The 12841-nt window shown below is 52.2% G+C and overlaps 1 protein-coding gene across 1 annotated transcript in view; it reads right to left on the bottom strand.

The window, feature by feature from the left end:
- Positions 1–12841, bottom strand: part of Efcab6 (EF-hand calcium binding domain 6) — a 191314-nt gene that overhangs the window by 48573 nt on the left and 129900 nt on the right. Inside the window, 2 exon segments of the mRNA XM_071609135.1 lie at positions 1284–1478; positions 9258–9376. Of these exon segments, the coding sequence (XP_071465236.1) occupies positions 1284–1478; positions 9258–9376 (314 nt within the window).

Genomic DNA, 12841 nt, shown 5'->3' with positions numbered 1-12841 from the left:
ACAGGAGTGACAGAAGAGAGGACGCGGGGTGACGAGGCCAGCCCTGTCGGTGAGGAGAGACTCCACTTTTCCCTGGTCTGGAGGCAGGTCTGGTTCACTGCAACCTGGCGCAGGCATCACGCTGAGTTCCACAAGCCCAACGCTGCCTCTGGGCTCTGTGACTCGGTACCCCAGGCCCAACGCAGGGATGTCCCACGTGCTCTGCTCAAGGCTACCAGGCACAGACTCCCCCTGGGTCCCGGCACCTCACTTCCTCTGGGGATTCTTCAACAGCAACTCGTCCCTTCACTCAGGTGCTAAGCCAGGTACTGGGGACGGAGGGCTGAGCTCTGCCATTTGAGATGACAGACGGGACAGACGTGTGAGCAGAGCCAGGTGCAGCTACGGCAGAGCCACGGGCAGAGGGTGCGGAGGGCGAAAACGAGGGCGGGCTGAGGCCCCTCAGTGTTTAGGGTCACCACACACAGCCAGTTTGTCCTACATGGTCAATGTTAAGAACTGGACGTGAGCAGCTAGTTTTAAGTGGAAAACAGTCCTGTACAATCCCACATCCAAACCCAATGTACTGCCATTGGCTCTGCCCAGCCTGGTCCTTGGGCATGTGCGCGTGCCCTTGACGGCACTCCAGTCGTGGTCCCCGGGCCATCCCAGACCTCACCGCCAGCTGGCCCTCCGAGGCAGCCGCTGTGTTTATCCACGGGGGCTTGGACAGCCATACGCCGCTCCAGGCTCTCCGGGGCCACCCTTCACTGATCTGGGCCTGGAGGTGTTCCTGGGTTGTTGCTGTAGCTACAGACACCCTGCCAGCCACCCCTTGCGACTGCTGAGCCGTTCTCAGCTGTTTCTTTGGATCAAGCCCTCACAGTAGAAAGGGTGGGCTCAAGGCTGTCTCGTCATTCATTTACACATCCATTCACTTACCTGTCAGGTGCTATAGGACAGTGATGGGCATCCCAAGGGCTTGCATCCTAGCGGGGCCAAGGAAGGGGCGGGGCTCTATGCAGCACGTGGCTGAAAAGGGTGGTTTCCCAGGGTGGCCCATAAATCATAAAAGAATGGCACGGGATTGTGCCTGGGGAGGGCGGCATGGGCTTCACGCTTCTTAACTGCTTTCTAACTCTGATTTAGCACCAATTTCTAGGATCTGGGCAGTGAGCACATGACAAGTCCATGATAACTTGGCCAGCACAAGCCAGAAGGCCCCATTTTGAAGCAACTTCTGCAGCCAGGGTAGAGGCAGGACAGACAGCATCCAGCCGCGGCCCCAGCACTTGCAAACCCACCTGGCAGGCACCGCCCTCTCGGTGCTCTGCTGCAGCTCCTGGATCTCTTCCTGGACCTGCTGGGGCTTCGTGAAGTGGCCCAGGAAGTTGAAGTAATCTTCTGCATACGGCCGGTGGACGGTGGGCGAATAGCGAAGACCCAGCTTCTGTAGAAACTCCTGGTAAGTGATGTGGCCTCTTCCTTCGGTGTCATAGCTTTAAAAGAAAAAGAAAAGCTCTCAACAGCCACCATGGAGGTGCGCTGGTGCGCAGGGCTGGACAGGAGTCCTGGGAGGAGTCCCTTCTGCCGCCTCACCACCCGCAGTGGCCCTGTGGGCAGCAGAAGCACAGTCTCAGCTCTAGCCCCCGACCTGCTCTGAAGCAGCACTCGCCAGGGTCCCCAGGTCACATCAGAATGTAAAAGTCACTGCTCTATCCTTAGCAGAATTATTGCCAGTTGTCACCCACCCCAAGAGAAAGCCGTGTCCTGTCATACTGTGGGGGCACAGCAGTGGTCACAGAATTTAATGCCGACCCCCTCCATACATTCAAAATGTTCACAGGGTACCTGCAGTAAAAGAAACTATGTGAGAAAATTAGCAGAAAATCCTTCAAAAAGTATATTCCGTCTTAAAACTTGAACAAATAAATGCCACTTGATTCAAGGATGGAAAAGTCCCTATCTTCTCCTGAGGAGATGCCAGTCACATGCACCCACAAGAGAGACTGCGGGGAAAGCAAGATAAGATGGGTGCTGTATGCCTTTCATGTCGTTTTCTATTATTGAGACTTTTCTGAATTATAATTCATTAAAGAGGCCTGATGGAGAGGTTTTTACCTCCCAATGTTATTCACACAGAATAGAATTACTTCAATTAAACATTTTAAGGCAAATTGTCAATTTTCCTTAAAGAAAAAGAAAGCATTTATTTCTACAGAAAGATCCTCATCTAATCCATAAAATGGTGCTTGCAGATGTGATTTTCCCCCTGATAAGCTCAGAGCTACGAGGAACAAGACGGCACAGCCCCTGGATCCCGTGAGCCAGCTCTTCCTCAGGACTCTGCTTGGGCATGTGCCTGCCTCGGCCTCCCTGGGGGGAGACTCCTGTGGGACAGCGGCAGAGCCCCACGGCCACTTGGACACACTGATCCCTAACAATGGAGAGAACGCATCGTCCTCACGGGGTGGCGTGGCGGGCAGAGGAGGAGGTAAGAAGCTTGGGGCCTGCTCCCGCTCTGTGCAGATGTGCAGAGGAGACAGGAGTTGGGAGGCCGCCATCTTTGGGAAAGCCAGCCGGCCTGCCCTGAGGCTCCGTCCTCCTGTGGCCTACGCCCTCTGGCCATCCCCTGCCCCAGTTGGAGCAGTGCAGCTGGAAACTTTGAGACTAGCAGGTGCTGGCCGGCTTGGAGCCGCTGGCCAGGCTGACGGGCCCTGGGTACAGTCCTTCAGGGATCACCGTGGCCACTCCTGGTCCCTCGAGACCTCTCCCAGGCCTGTGCTTATCCAAACCCCTCCCTGCACCCCACAAGAGAACCACTCTGCCTTTACTTGGGGTTTTGCGTCTAAAACGAAGCCCAGGAACCACTGGCAAAGGAGCTGGCAGAGCCTGTTTCTGAGGCAGATGGTGGCAATGACCCAGGCAGGGCCATCGAGGGCAGTGGCTCCAGCCAGGGCCGTCCTGCTTGCTGGTGCAGGTCAGCTGCTGGAAGGGCATCTCTCCTAATTGCGTCAGGACCATCACTGGCCTTGGGCCACCAGAGTGAGGTAACAGGGCAACTCTGTCGAGACCCCACTCCCCTCGGCAGGTGGTCCACGGCCGCCCCTCGACAGCCCCCATCTAGCAGTGTGCCTCTTCCAGAAACTCCTCTCTCCCTCTAGTTTAGTCTAGACACCATGATCCTGGACCCCCTGAGCTCCTCCAGCTGGCGAGGAGGGGTGGGTCAACGCACACGGGCACCAGCCAGGGTCGGAGACACCAAGAGCCCAGGGCTCTACCGCATCCGCCTCCCTCTTCCTCCCAAGTGCAGGTCTGATTCCCTGTGGACTGCAGTTTCCTGGGGCCCCTGTCCTACTCTTCACCACTCAGGGGGCCCAGTGGCTCAGCTCTGCGTAAGCTGCGCTACCCTCCCGCCGCGGAACCAGGGGGAGGCCCCTCTCCTGCGGTGACCCACTCTGGCCGTGGTGCACTCCTGAGAGTGCAGCTCCCCGCTCTAAATCATGACACTTGAACTGAATGAAAAGGCACTTCTTAATTACTTCATTAATAAAGATCATAAACATTCTCTTCTCATCACGAGGAAACAGAAGACCAGATTGCACAATCGCAACTAAAATATTGTTATGAATGTGAATAATAAGAGAGTTAATTCAGCTTACATAACCTCACCCTTCATTATATAATCCTTTGTGTAACATTAAAAAAAAACAACTTGCCTATAAAGGTTGAATTTTAAAATGGTTCAGCAACAGATGTGCCAGGGAAAACGTACACATAACAGAGGCCCCATAAAACCTGCGTTTGCACACAGCAGCGGCCATTAATTTATGGTATAATCAGATTACTCTGCCCACTTATCGTACACACGGCAGTTCCCTCGTCCACACCATTTGGATGTTCACATGGGTTGTCTTGCTTTGCTGAGAAAGCCTCAGTCCTTCACGCTCAGTTGCAGATGGTTTGTTTCATAAAGTTCAGAAGGAGCTTTGACCACCACTGCCACAGAGGTAAGGGGCAGTCAGAGGCGTGGGATATGGCCTGCTGGTGACCCAGTCATGCTGCAGAGGTGGACGTGGTACCTCGTGCAGCTGGGACATGAGGAATTCTCCCAGGCCCCCCCCCCCCCCCCCGTCTTAGAGATGGTCTCATAGCTCAAATAGGGTTTCTTCAGCATGGGAAGTGACCAACGCCCATGCTGGCCCTGTGGGCACATTCAGCAACCTTGGTCCATCACGGAAGGGTAGACACGGTCTGCTCCAGTCTCCATCCAGGGCCAAAATCCTTCCTCTATTCTCCCAACAAGTGGTGGTCTAGCTTCAGACAGAGCCATGCCGGAGATGGGAACCCCGCTCCTTCAGAGACTGCTAGAGCCCTGGACAGCTCGGACCTCTGGGATGTTCTCTGCCGAGCCAGGAGCCAGCCCCCTGGCAGCACGTCTGCAAGGACAGCCTCCTTCAGGCAGGCGCCTACTGCTCAACCCCTCTGGTCAGGGCACATCGATCTCCCTTTGCTAAGCTAAGGAACCCATTCACTCAACTTCTTCCAACACCTCTAGGTTCACCCTTCCAGTGTCTGCCAGCGACTCACCCACTGAGTGTCACTCTGGACACGGCCTTGGCTGAGCATCAGGAATGGCCTCACTTCCTGTTAACTGAAAGCCCGAGTCCTCTCCTCACAAAGCTGCTGTCCACGGCTCTTCTTTTTACACCTGGATGCTGTCCCACCGTGTGCTCACTGTGGGTCACTGGTCCCTCACGTGCGAACGTGGAAGGACCTGACCACACCTCCGCGGGCCGCGTGGCTGGCTGGTCGCACACCTGGCAACCTGCGCTGACGTCCTGGGTCGCTGCCTGCTGTGGGGCCTCTCTGTGGTGCATTTTTGTGGCACCCTTCCTTCCTGCCACCAGGCACCCCAGGGAGACGGCCCTGGCTTGTTCCTTTCGGGCCCAGCCTGGCTCCCAGCTATGAGGGCGGCTGAGGAGGCAGCTCCAGCTGCCAGGACCACCCACGGCCAGCAGGCCCCGTCCGCGGCTTGGTCACTACCACAAACACTCTGCAGGGTGAGGAAGGAGCCAGGAGGAATGGAGGACGAGGTCCCTGGAACTGAGGCCACGACAACATGCAGAAAAAGGGAAAAAGCACGGAGCCCCCTCCTCATCCCCAGGAGCGGAGCGGAGCCTGCAGTTGCTGCTGGTTCCCTCTTTCTTTGTGCTTTTCTGGATTTTCTTGTCTTCAGAAATGAGTAGGCAGTCTCACTGCAAACCAGGGTCCAGTCTGTGTTTTCATTTTGCTACCAATCTTTATGCTCCCGATGCCGGGCAGTCCAGAACCAGCCACTCATGGAGGGCCAGAGCCCAAGGCCTTGCGCCTCTCGGGGACAAGGTGCAGGGGCCGGCTCTCAGCAGAGCCTTGAGCTTGGGCCGCTCGGCTCGGCCGCCATCTGCACAGGCCGCAGCCTGGGAGCACCCACTGTCCCCGCACAGCCTCTTTTCTGGGCTCCTGAAGGCCGATCCTCGCCTCCTGCATCTCTGGCCAGCTCCTTCCTTCCAGCCCCCTGGCACAAGCCCACACAGCCACAGCATCCTCCTGCTTGGACCGTGACCACTCCTCACTCACCTCTGGCCCTGAGACTTGGCTCCTGCCAGTCACCCCTCCCTGCAGCCAGGTGATCTTCTAGAAAGTGGCCTGTCCAGCCTGTTTTCCTGTTAAGTGCCTGGCCTTCAGGACCAGGTCCCCTCTGTCTTGGCGTCATGATGCCTTTAGCTCCTGTGCAGGCCACTCCTCTCAGATGGTCCCTTGCTGTCCTTGTGGCTGCCCAGTTGGTCAGCAGTCGCACTGTGGCCCTCCCTTGCTCTCCAGGAGGGTGTTCGCCAGGTGGTCCCTGGCCTGGCTTGTCCCTCCCCACGTCCTCTGTGCCACCCCCAGTAGCTCCAGGAGGTCGGCCTGGTGGGGGAGGCAGAGCTGTGGGTTCCCAGTGCCGACCCACTAGGGCAACGGCCGTGGCTCCCGTTAGGCCCCAGGTTGAGGTTCCCATTTGCCTTGGCAGCATCGGTGGACCTGGCTGGGCCGGGCCGTGGGGTGAAGCAGGGTGGAGGCAGGAGACACGCTGCTGCCCTCTGGGCTCTTGGCCCATGGGCGCCCCTCCTCTGCTGCTCCGGTGGCCACTCAGCAGCCCCTGGTCCCTGATGACACCACATTCCCCTCAGACTTGCAGCCCGTCCCGCCTGCACCCTCATTCGCTGTAGGAACGTCACTTTGCATTTTCCCCCTGGACACTGAGGACTGTGCTCCTGGACCTCCCTCTGCCTGGACGCTCCTCCTCATGTGGCAGATGCCTCTCTGAGTTCCCCTGTCTCTGTCGCCTCTTCCCTTGGAAACACGTGCAGACCGCCAGTCCCAGCCTTCCCTCAGACAGGTGCAGCCCTGTCAGTGGGTCCGGCCAACAGCTTGGGGCAGAGTGATGGCCACCTCTCCAGCCCCAGCCTCTCCATGTTGGCCGCGTTCTGCTCTCACTCCCTCCCCTCTCTGCAGGCCAGGAACACGGGCTCCAGGCCCGGGGGTGGCACTGGCTCCTGATGATCCTGAGGGGGAGCACCATCACCCACCCTGACCCCACACCAGGCCACAACACCATCTGGGGAGCCGCAGAGATGGCAGTCAACAGCCTGCCCTGGCCAATGTCACTCAACTACCCAGCTTAAAGCCACTTACGAATTTCAGTTTTACAAGACAAAGAGTGATGGTGATAGATGGCGGGGACAGCTACACACAGTCATGACTCACTGAATGCCACAGAGCTGTATGCTTTCAAATGCTCAAGATGCATGGACCAGGTGTGGTGGCCATGCCCGTAATCCCAGTGACTTGTGAGGCTGAGGCAGGAGGACCTGAGAAACTTAGTGAGACCATCTCTCAAAACAATAATGAAAATAAACAGGGTTAGGGATGTGGTTCAGTGGTAAAGTGTGTCTGGATTCAAGTCCCAGTGGCAGAGGAATAATAATAATAATAATAATAATAATAATAATAATAATAATAATTTTTATATTGTGTGTATTTTAGCACAAAAAAATGGAAGGGGGCAGTGGTTAACAAAATTCGAAATCAATACAAACTTGAGTTTTGAAATGTAGACACAGCATGATATACTGCTTAGGAATAGTTCATCTAATGAAATAAAATTAAATAATTAAATGATAGGTGCTTTAATTTGCAAACACTTCCTGGGAACTGCCTTACTGAGTGGAAAACAAGCCCCTGGGCGGGACTGAGAGGCAGACCTGCGGCTGACAGAGCCTTGGCCCTGCAGTGAGGGGGGTCCCTGAGGGAAGGGCAGGAGGAGGGAAGGGTACCACAACCAGCTTCAAGGCTCCCAGGTCCCTTTCTCGCGCCCCACCCTGTGCCCTGCTGCTGTGAACCTCTCACTGCTCAGCTAACTGATTTGCTACCTGAAAAGTAAAGATCCTGAAGTACTCGGCTTGGAGACCTGGCGCAGCACCCTCATCCCCAGGGCTGTCATCCATCCCTGGGGACATGGCACGGGGTCTCCAAGTGAACCTCTTAAAACCAGGTGACACTGTTGAGAGGAAACTTCTGCTCTTCATCCATCTTGGGTCTCACCCACCCAGCCACCCAGCAAAGAGATGGGGGTTACCCAGCCCAGCCTGGTGGCATCCCCAGGTGGTAGGGAGGAGAGTGAGGACCAGAGAAGTCAAGTAACTTGAGAAGGGCCACACAGCTGGAAGTGGGGTAGAGGTCACACCCCACACTGGCTGTAGAACAGTCACCCTTAACCACTCAGCATCTTGATGCGAGGCCAGGCCGACAATGGTGGACATTATTCTAACCACAGCCAGTTTTCAAAACAAGGTGAAAAATTTATATTTCATGATGATGTTTGTAGCGTCTAAGAAACCTCAGCCTAACGACACAGTGTCCATCTCCAAGGAATGGCCAAGGCTCCGTCCCCTCTGGAGAGGCACATGTGTGTGCTGTCACTTTCCAGATGGGACACATGGACTCCTGCGCCTCTTGCTCCCAAGACTGGCACCATGGGAGCTTGGGGCGCTCACGGGCCCCTGACGGTGGTGGCACTGTCCAAGGCCCATGCCTGAACCAGCGCAGCCCTGGATGGGTTCCTGACCCTTGCCCTAGACCACAGCTCTGAGCTGTCACAGCCACACTGAGTGTTGCTGCCAGTGCTCAGTCAATGACACCCAGAAACCATGACGGTGAGGGGACTGGCCTTCCTTCCCCTTAGGCCCGGGTCCTGGGCCACTGCCCAGGTTGGGCAGTCTCCACTCAGAATGTCCTCCATCTCCATCTTGACCTTGAACTCTGTCTCAAGGTCGTCTCTGTCATCATGCTGCTCAACCCTCCGGGGCTTTTAGCGTCCACCACCTGACCTGCTCTCTGCCAGGGTGGGATCTTTTAAAACTAAGGATTTGTGATAACTTCAAGCTGCTTTTCCAGGCTAGACACAAGCCGCTGCCTAGTTCCAAACTCAGCCACACTCAGCCTCCACTGTGAGCAGGTGAGCGCTAAACCATGACAGGAACCGCTTTGTGCACCTGCATCCCGAGCGGATGTGTGACACCGGTACATCCCGGAGGAACACCAGTGGCAACTAACAAATACTGAAGGAGGAAGTGATTCAAAGATGGATCCGAAACTGAGAAATAGCCACATTGTTGGGGCGCTGGGAACTTAGCCGTCTACACAGGGAGTACCGAAACAGGAGCCTGGTCCCCAGACAGCTACATCTAAAATACATTCTGACAAATAGCACTACATTAGATACTATTCCCAGTTTAGGGGACCTTTGGGAAACCACTCCAAGTTTTCAAAAGTTTGGTTATTTTCTTCTAACAAATTACTTATCCATAAAACAGCTTTGCAACTTGGTTTCCATCTCTGGGCTACAGGGAGCCACTTGTTCCCTTACCACTGCCTGTAGCTCAGGGCGTGGTGTGGGAGGAAGTCTTCGGACAGGACTTACTTCACTAAATGGTGACAGTATGGGCTTGAACTCCCGGGACCCTGGGCCCGCGGACCTGTGAGTCCAGCAGTGCTGGTTGGGGTACTCCGGCTCTTCCCAATCCTGAAGACTGGCCTGGCCACAGCTCTTTCCATGGTAAATGAGGATCAAGGAGATGGACACAGGACCAGAGACCCCCCTCCCCTTCCTCTGGAGAAATGAGGAATTCGTAAGGAGCTTGTTGTAGCAAGTGAGCCCAGATGTCAGACGAAACCGCCAGCCTTCAGGTACCGCTTACCTTTGCCAAAGCTTCTCAAATTCTCTGGGTGTGAGGGGAATATCAAAGCCGTAGAGTGCATTCTTTATGTCCCTGCGTCGAAGAATGCCGTTGCCCTCGTTGTCAGTTTCTATAAAATTCTGCAAACATTAGAAGATGGTGTTTAGGAACGTAAAATGTGCATGATGACTTAGAGGACTCTCAGTGATCGATATGTGGGACAATCTGAGGTGGCTTTCTTCCCATCCACCTGAACACCTTTTAATCTAAGTTTCAGAGCCTCACTGATCCCCTGGAGAAGGTGGGAGAAACCAGGAACAAGGCTGACGGGCACAAGAGGGCTGTTTCTGGGTGAGTGAATGGTCTCCGTCGCAAGACCTGGAATCTTGTTCAGATCAACCTCTTGGGTCCATAGACTATTGGAAATAAAGGTCAACCAGGTCCTGGGAAAGGAGACCAAGGTCATGACCTCAGCCATGCAGCCCGGGGACTAAATCTGTGAATGGTATGTAAGACCTCCATGTAGAAGAGGCTGAAGCTTTCCTGAAAGGTATTAAAGAGGGTCAAAATAAGTGGAAATACACTATGTTCCTGAATTAGAAGACTCCAAAATAGGAAAGAGGCCATTTTCTCCAAACATCCCAAGAGATTTTTTTTTTAATAGACTATGTCAAACTGATTGAAGGATGAGTCAAAGGAATGCCCACCAGTTAACTAAGATGCACCAATAAGTTACAGCAACCATGAAGATGTGGTGTGGGGCTGGGATGGACGAACTGACCAACAGAACAGAGCAAGGCACCCAGTGGGCATGGGGTAAGATAGTGGGGAAGACAGGCTACAAGGAAATGAGGGACACGGGGAAGGTCATTCCCAAGACATGAAATGGGTCCAGGCCTCATAGCACATCTGAGTGTCCAGTCCAGATCTCAGGAGCTCAGTGAGAAGCCAATCAGGTGAGTACCCAGGGGAGACGTGAGAGCACATCGTCATGCCTGCAGGGGTGGGAGACAGGACTTCTTACACAAGACCCACAGAGAAAGGTTAATAAATGGGACCACATTAAAAATACATTTGTCAAAGGACACCAGATAAAAAGCATAAAAACAGGGCACAGACTAGGAGAGGACATTTGCATCAGAGCTCACTTAGGGAAGAGGATTGACCAGGGCCAGGGCGTGGCCCAGTAGCAGTGTTCATCCAGCACATGCAAGGCCCTGGGTTCCACCTCCTACACCACACACACACACACACACACACACACACACACATGAGTGTCCAGGTCACCAGTGGGCATGAGGTAAGGCAGTGGGGGAAGATAAGATATCGCCCAATAAGAAAGAATATAGCTTAGCGTGAAGACTATAAAAACTCTCAAACAAGCACTTTACAAAAAAGAAAACCTGATTAATGAATACACAAATGAAAAGATGCTCAACCTCATTAATGACCAATAAAATGCTAATGAAAACTACAATCAAATACTATTACACATCCACTAGAGTGGAAAATATCAAGTCTGAAGGCACCAAGGGCTATGATAAAGGGTCAAGTCTGTGTGATAGAGCTGTGGGGTCCACAGGGCCAAATGTATTCACTGTCTGGCCCCTCACAGAAAAAGTGTGCTGACTTCTGGCCCAAGATAATGACAGGATTCCTTTCCTATGCCTGGACAGTGGGCCAATGGTGACCACTTTAAATTTATTTGAATTACAAGCATTTTATATATTCCACAGTAGAGTCACAAATCAAAAGACAAACTTTAAAAAAATTAAATCAAGAGAATTTCAAATCCCTTTAAAAACACACAGCAGGTCTGAAACATAAAAATCTTGGAAGTCACCTATCTGTCCCAATGACTTGTAAAAATCTGAGCAAATTGAAAAATCAACAACTCTTTTTAGGTTTATAAGAGAAGTGAGGTCATGGGTCAAACCATGGCCCCCAACTGCAGAGACATATGGAGGTTCAGAGAGTCACCACTCGCTGCACCAGATGATCATGAGCACAAACCTCCACAAAATCAGGGGGACAGGATCAGAAAGAAGATCCCCTGGTCACTCCTAGACCAGCACCACACTAATACCACACCAGACAAGGCCTACAAGGAAAGAAAACCACACACTAATGTCACTTCACATAGAAGTAAGAATCCTCAAGAAAATATCAGCAATGGCAATATGTAAATCAGTGGATATGTAACCGATGTGATTCTGCAATCTGTATACGGGGTAAAAATGGGAGTTCATAACCCACTTGAATCAAAGTGTGAAATATGATATGTCAAGAACTATGTAATGTTTTGAACAACCAACAATAAAAATTAAAAAAAAAAGCTTAAGGAGGGAATGTTCGTTAAATAGTGACACTCAACAATAAGTGCTCAACAATCTTGCTCAATAATATCCTTTCTCTTCTTACCACTTAATTTAAAAAAAAAAACAAAAAAAACCTCAGCTTGGCATCTAAGGTCTTTACTGTGCCTCCCCCATTTTCACGTAATAAACCCTTAAAATAATCGCTCTGGGAATAGTTTTGGAAAAAAAAAAAGAAAATATCAGCAAACTGAGTCCAACAATTATAAAGTTACAGAGTGTGAGCTAGTGGTTTAACCTGGAGTGCAAGGATGGTTCAACACCTGAAAGTCCACTCATGTAATCCCTCCCACAATGGAGAAAAAGGAGAGAAATCACATGGTCCTGCCATAGATAAAGAAAAAGCTCTTGGTGATGGAAGACACCTATGGAACAGCAGCAGACAGCACCACACTTAATGACGGGAAACTGGAAGCTTTGCCACCAAGATCAGGACTGAGATGAGGATGTCCCCTGTCACCACTGCTTTTTAACACTGTATTGCAAGTCCTAGCTAAGACAGTGAGATAAAATAAATTAAAGGTACACAGATTGAGAAGGAAGAGCTGACACTGTTCACAGATGACATGACTGTCTATGTGGCAGATACAAAAGAATTGACAAAAAGAGACCTCCTGTAACTCATGAGCAATGAACCAATGTTGCCCAATACAAGGTTAATATACAAAAGTCAGTCACTTTCCCAAATAGCAGCAATGAGCAACTGGAATTGGAGATTAAAATACAATACTCTTTACATTAGGACCCCCCAGAATGAGATATTTAGCTAAAAATTGACCAAAATACGTACAAGATCTGTATGAAAGAAATCAGAGAACTAAATAAATGGAGAGATGCTCCTATGGATGGGAAGTCTCGATTTCATCAAGTCAGTTCCTCCCAACTTGATCCAGAGGTTCAATACAGTCCAATTAAAACCCCAGGAAGACATGGATAAAGAACTGACTTAGGGTTCATATGGAGAGGCAACAGACCCAGGATAGCCCATGCCACGCTGAAGCGGAAGACCAGAGATGGAGCAGTGACCTGTCCAACCTGGAGTGTGCTGCAGAGCTGCAGGCGTCAGGACAGTGTGGTGTCGCAGAAGGACAAAGTGGTCCTGGAACAGGATGGAGGCCCGGGAGCAGACCCTCATAAAAACCATCCACTGGTCCTTGGCAAAGGGGCAAAGGCACAACGACGGAGAAAAGCGCTTCCCAGCAAGCAGTCCGGAACAACAGGACAGCCCAG

The sequence above is a fragment of the Marmota flaviventris genome, chromosome 3 (assembly GCF_047511675.1).
Source record: "Marmota flaviventris isolate mMarFla1 chromosome 3, mMarFla1.hap1, whole genome shotgun sequence".
In the NCBI taxonomy this organism is placed as follows: domain Eukaryota; kingdom Metazoa; phylum Chordata; class Mammalia; order Rodentia; family Sciuridae; genus Marmota; species Marmota flaviventris.
This window is presented reverse-complemented; position numbering and strand designations above follow the sequence as displayed.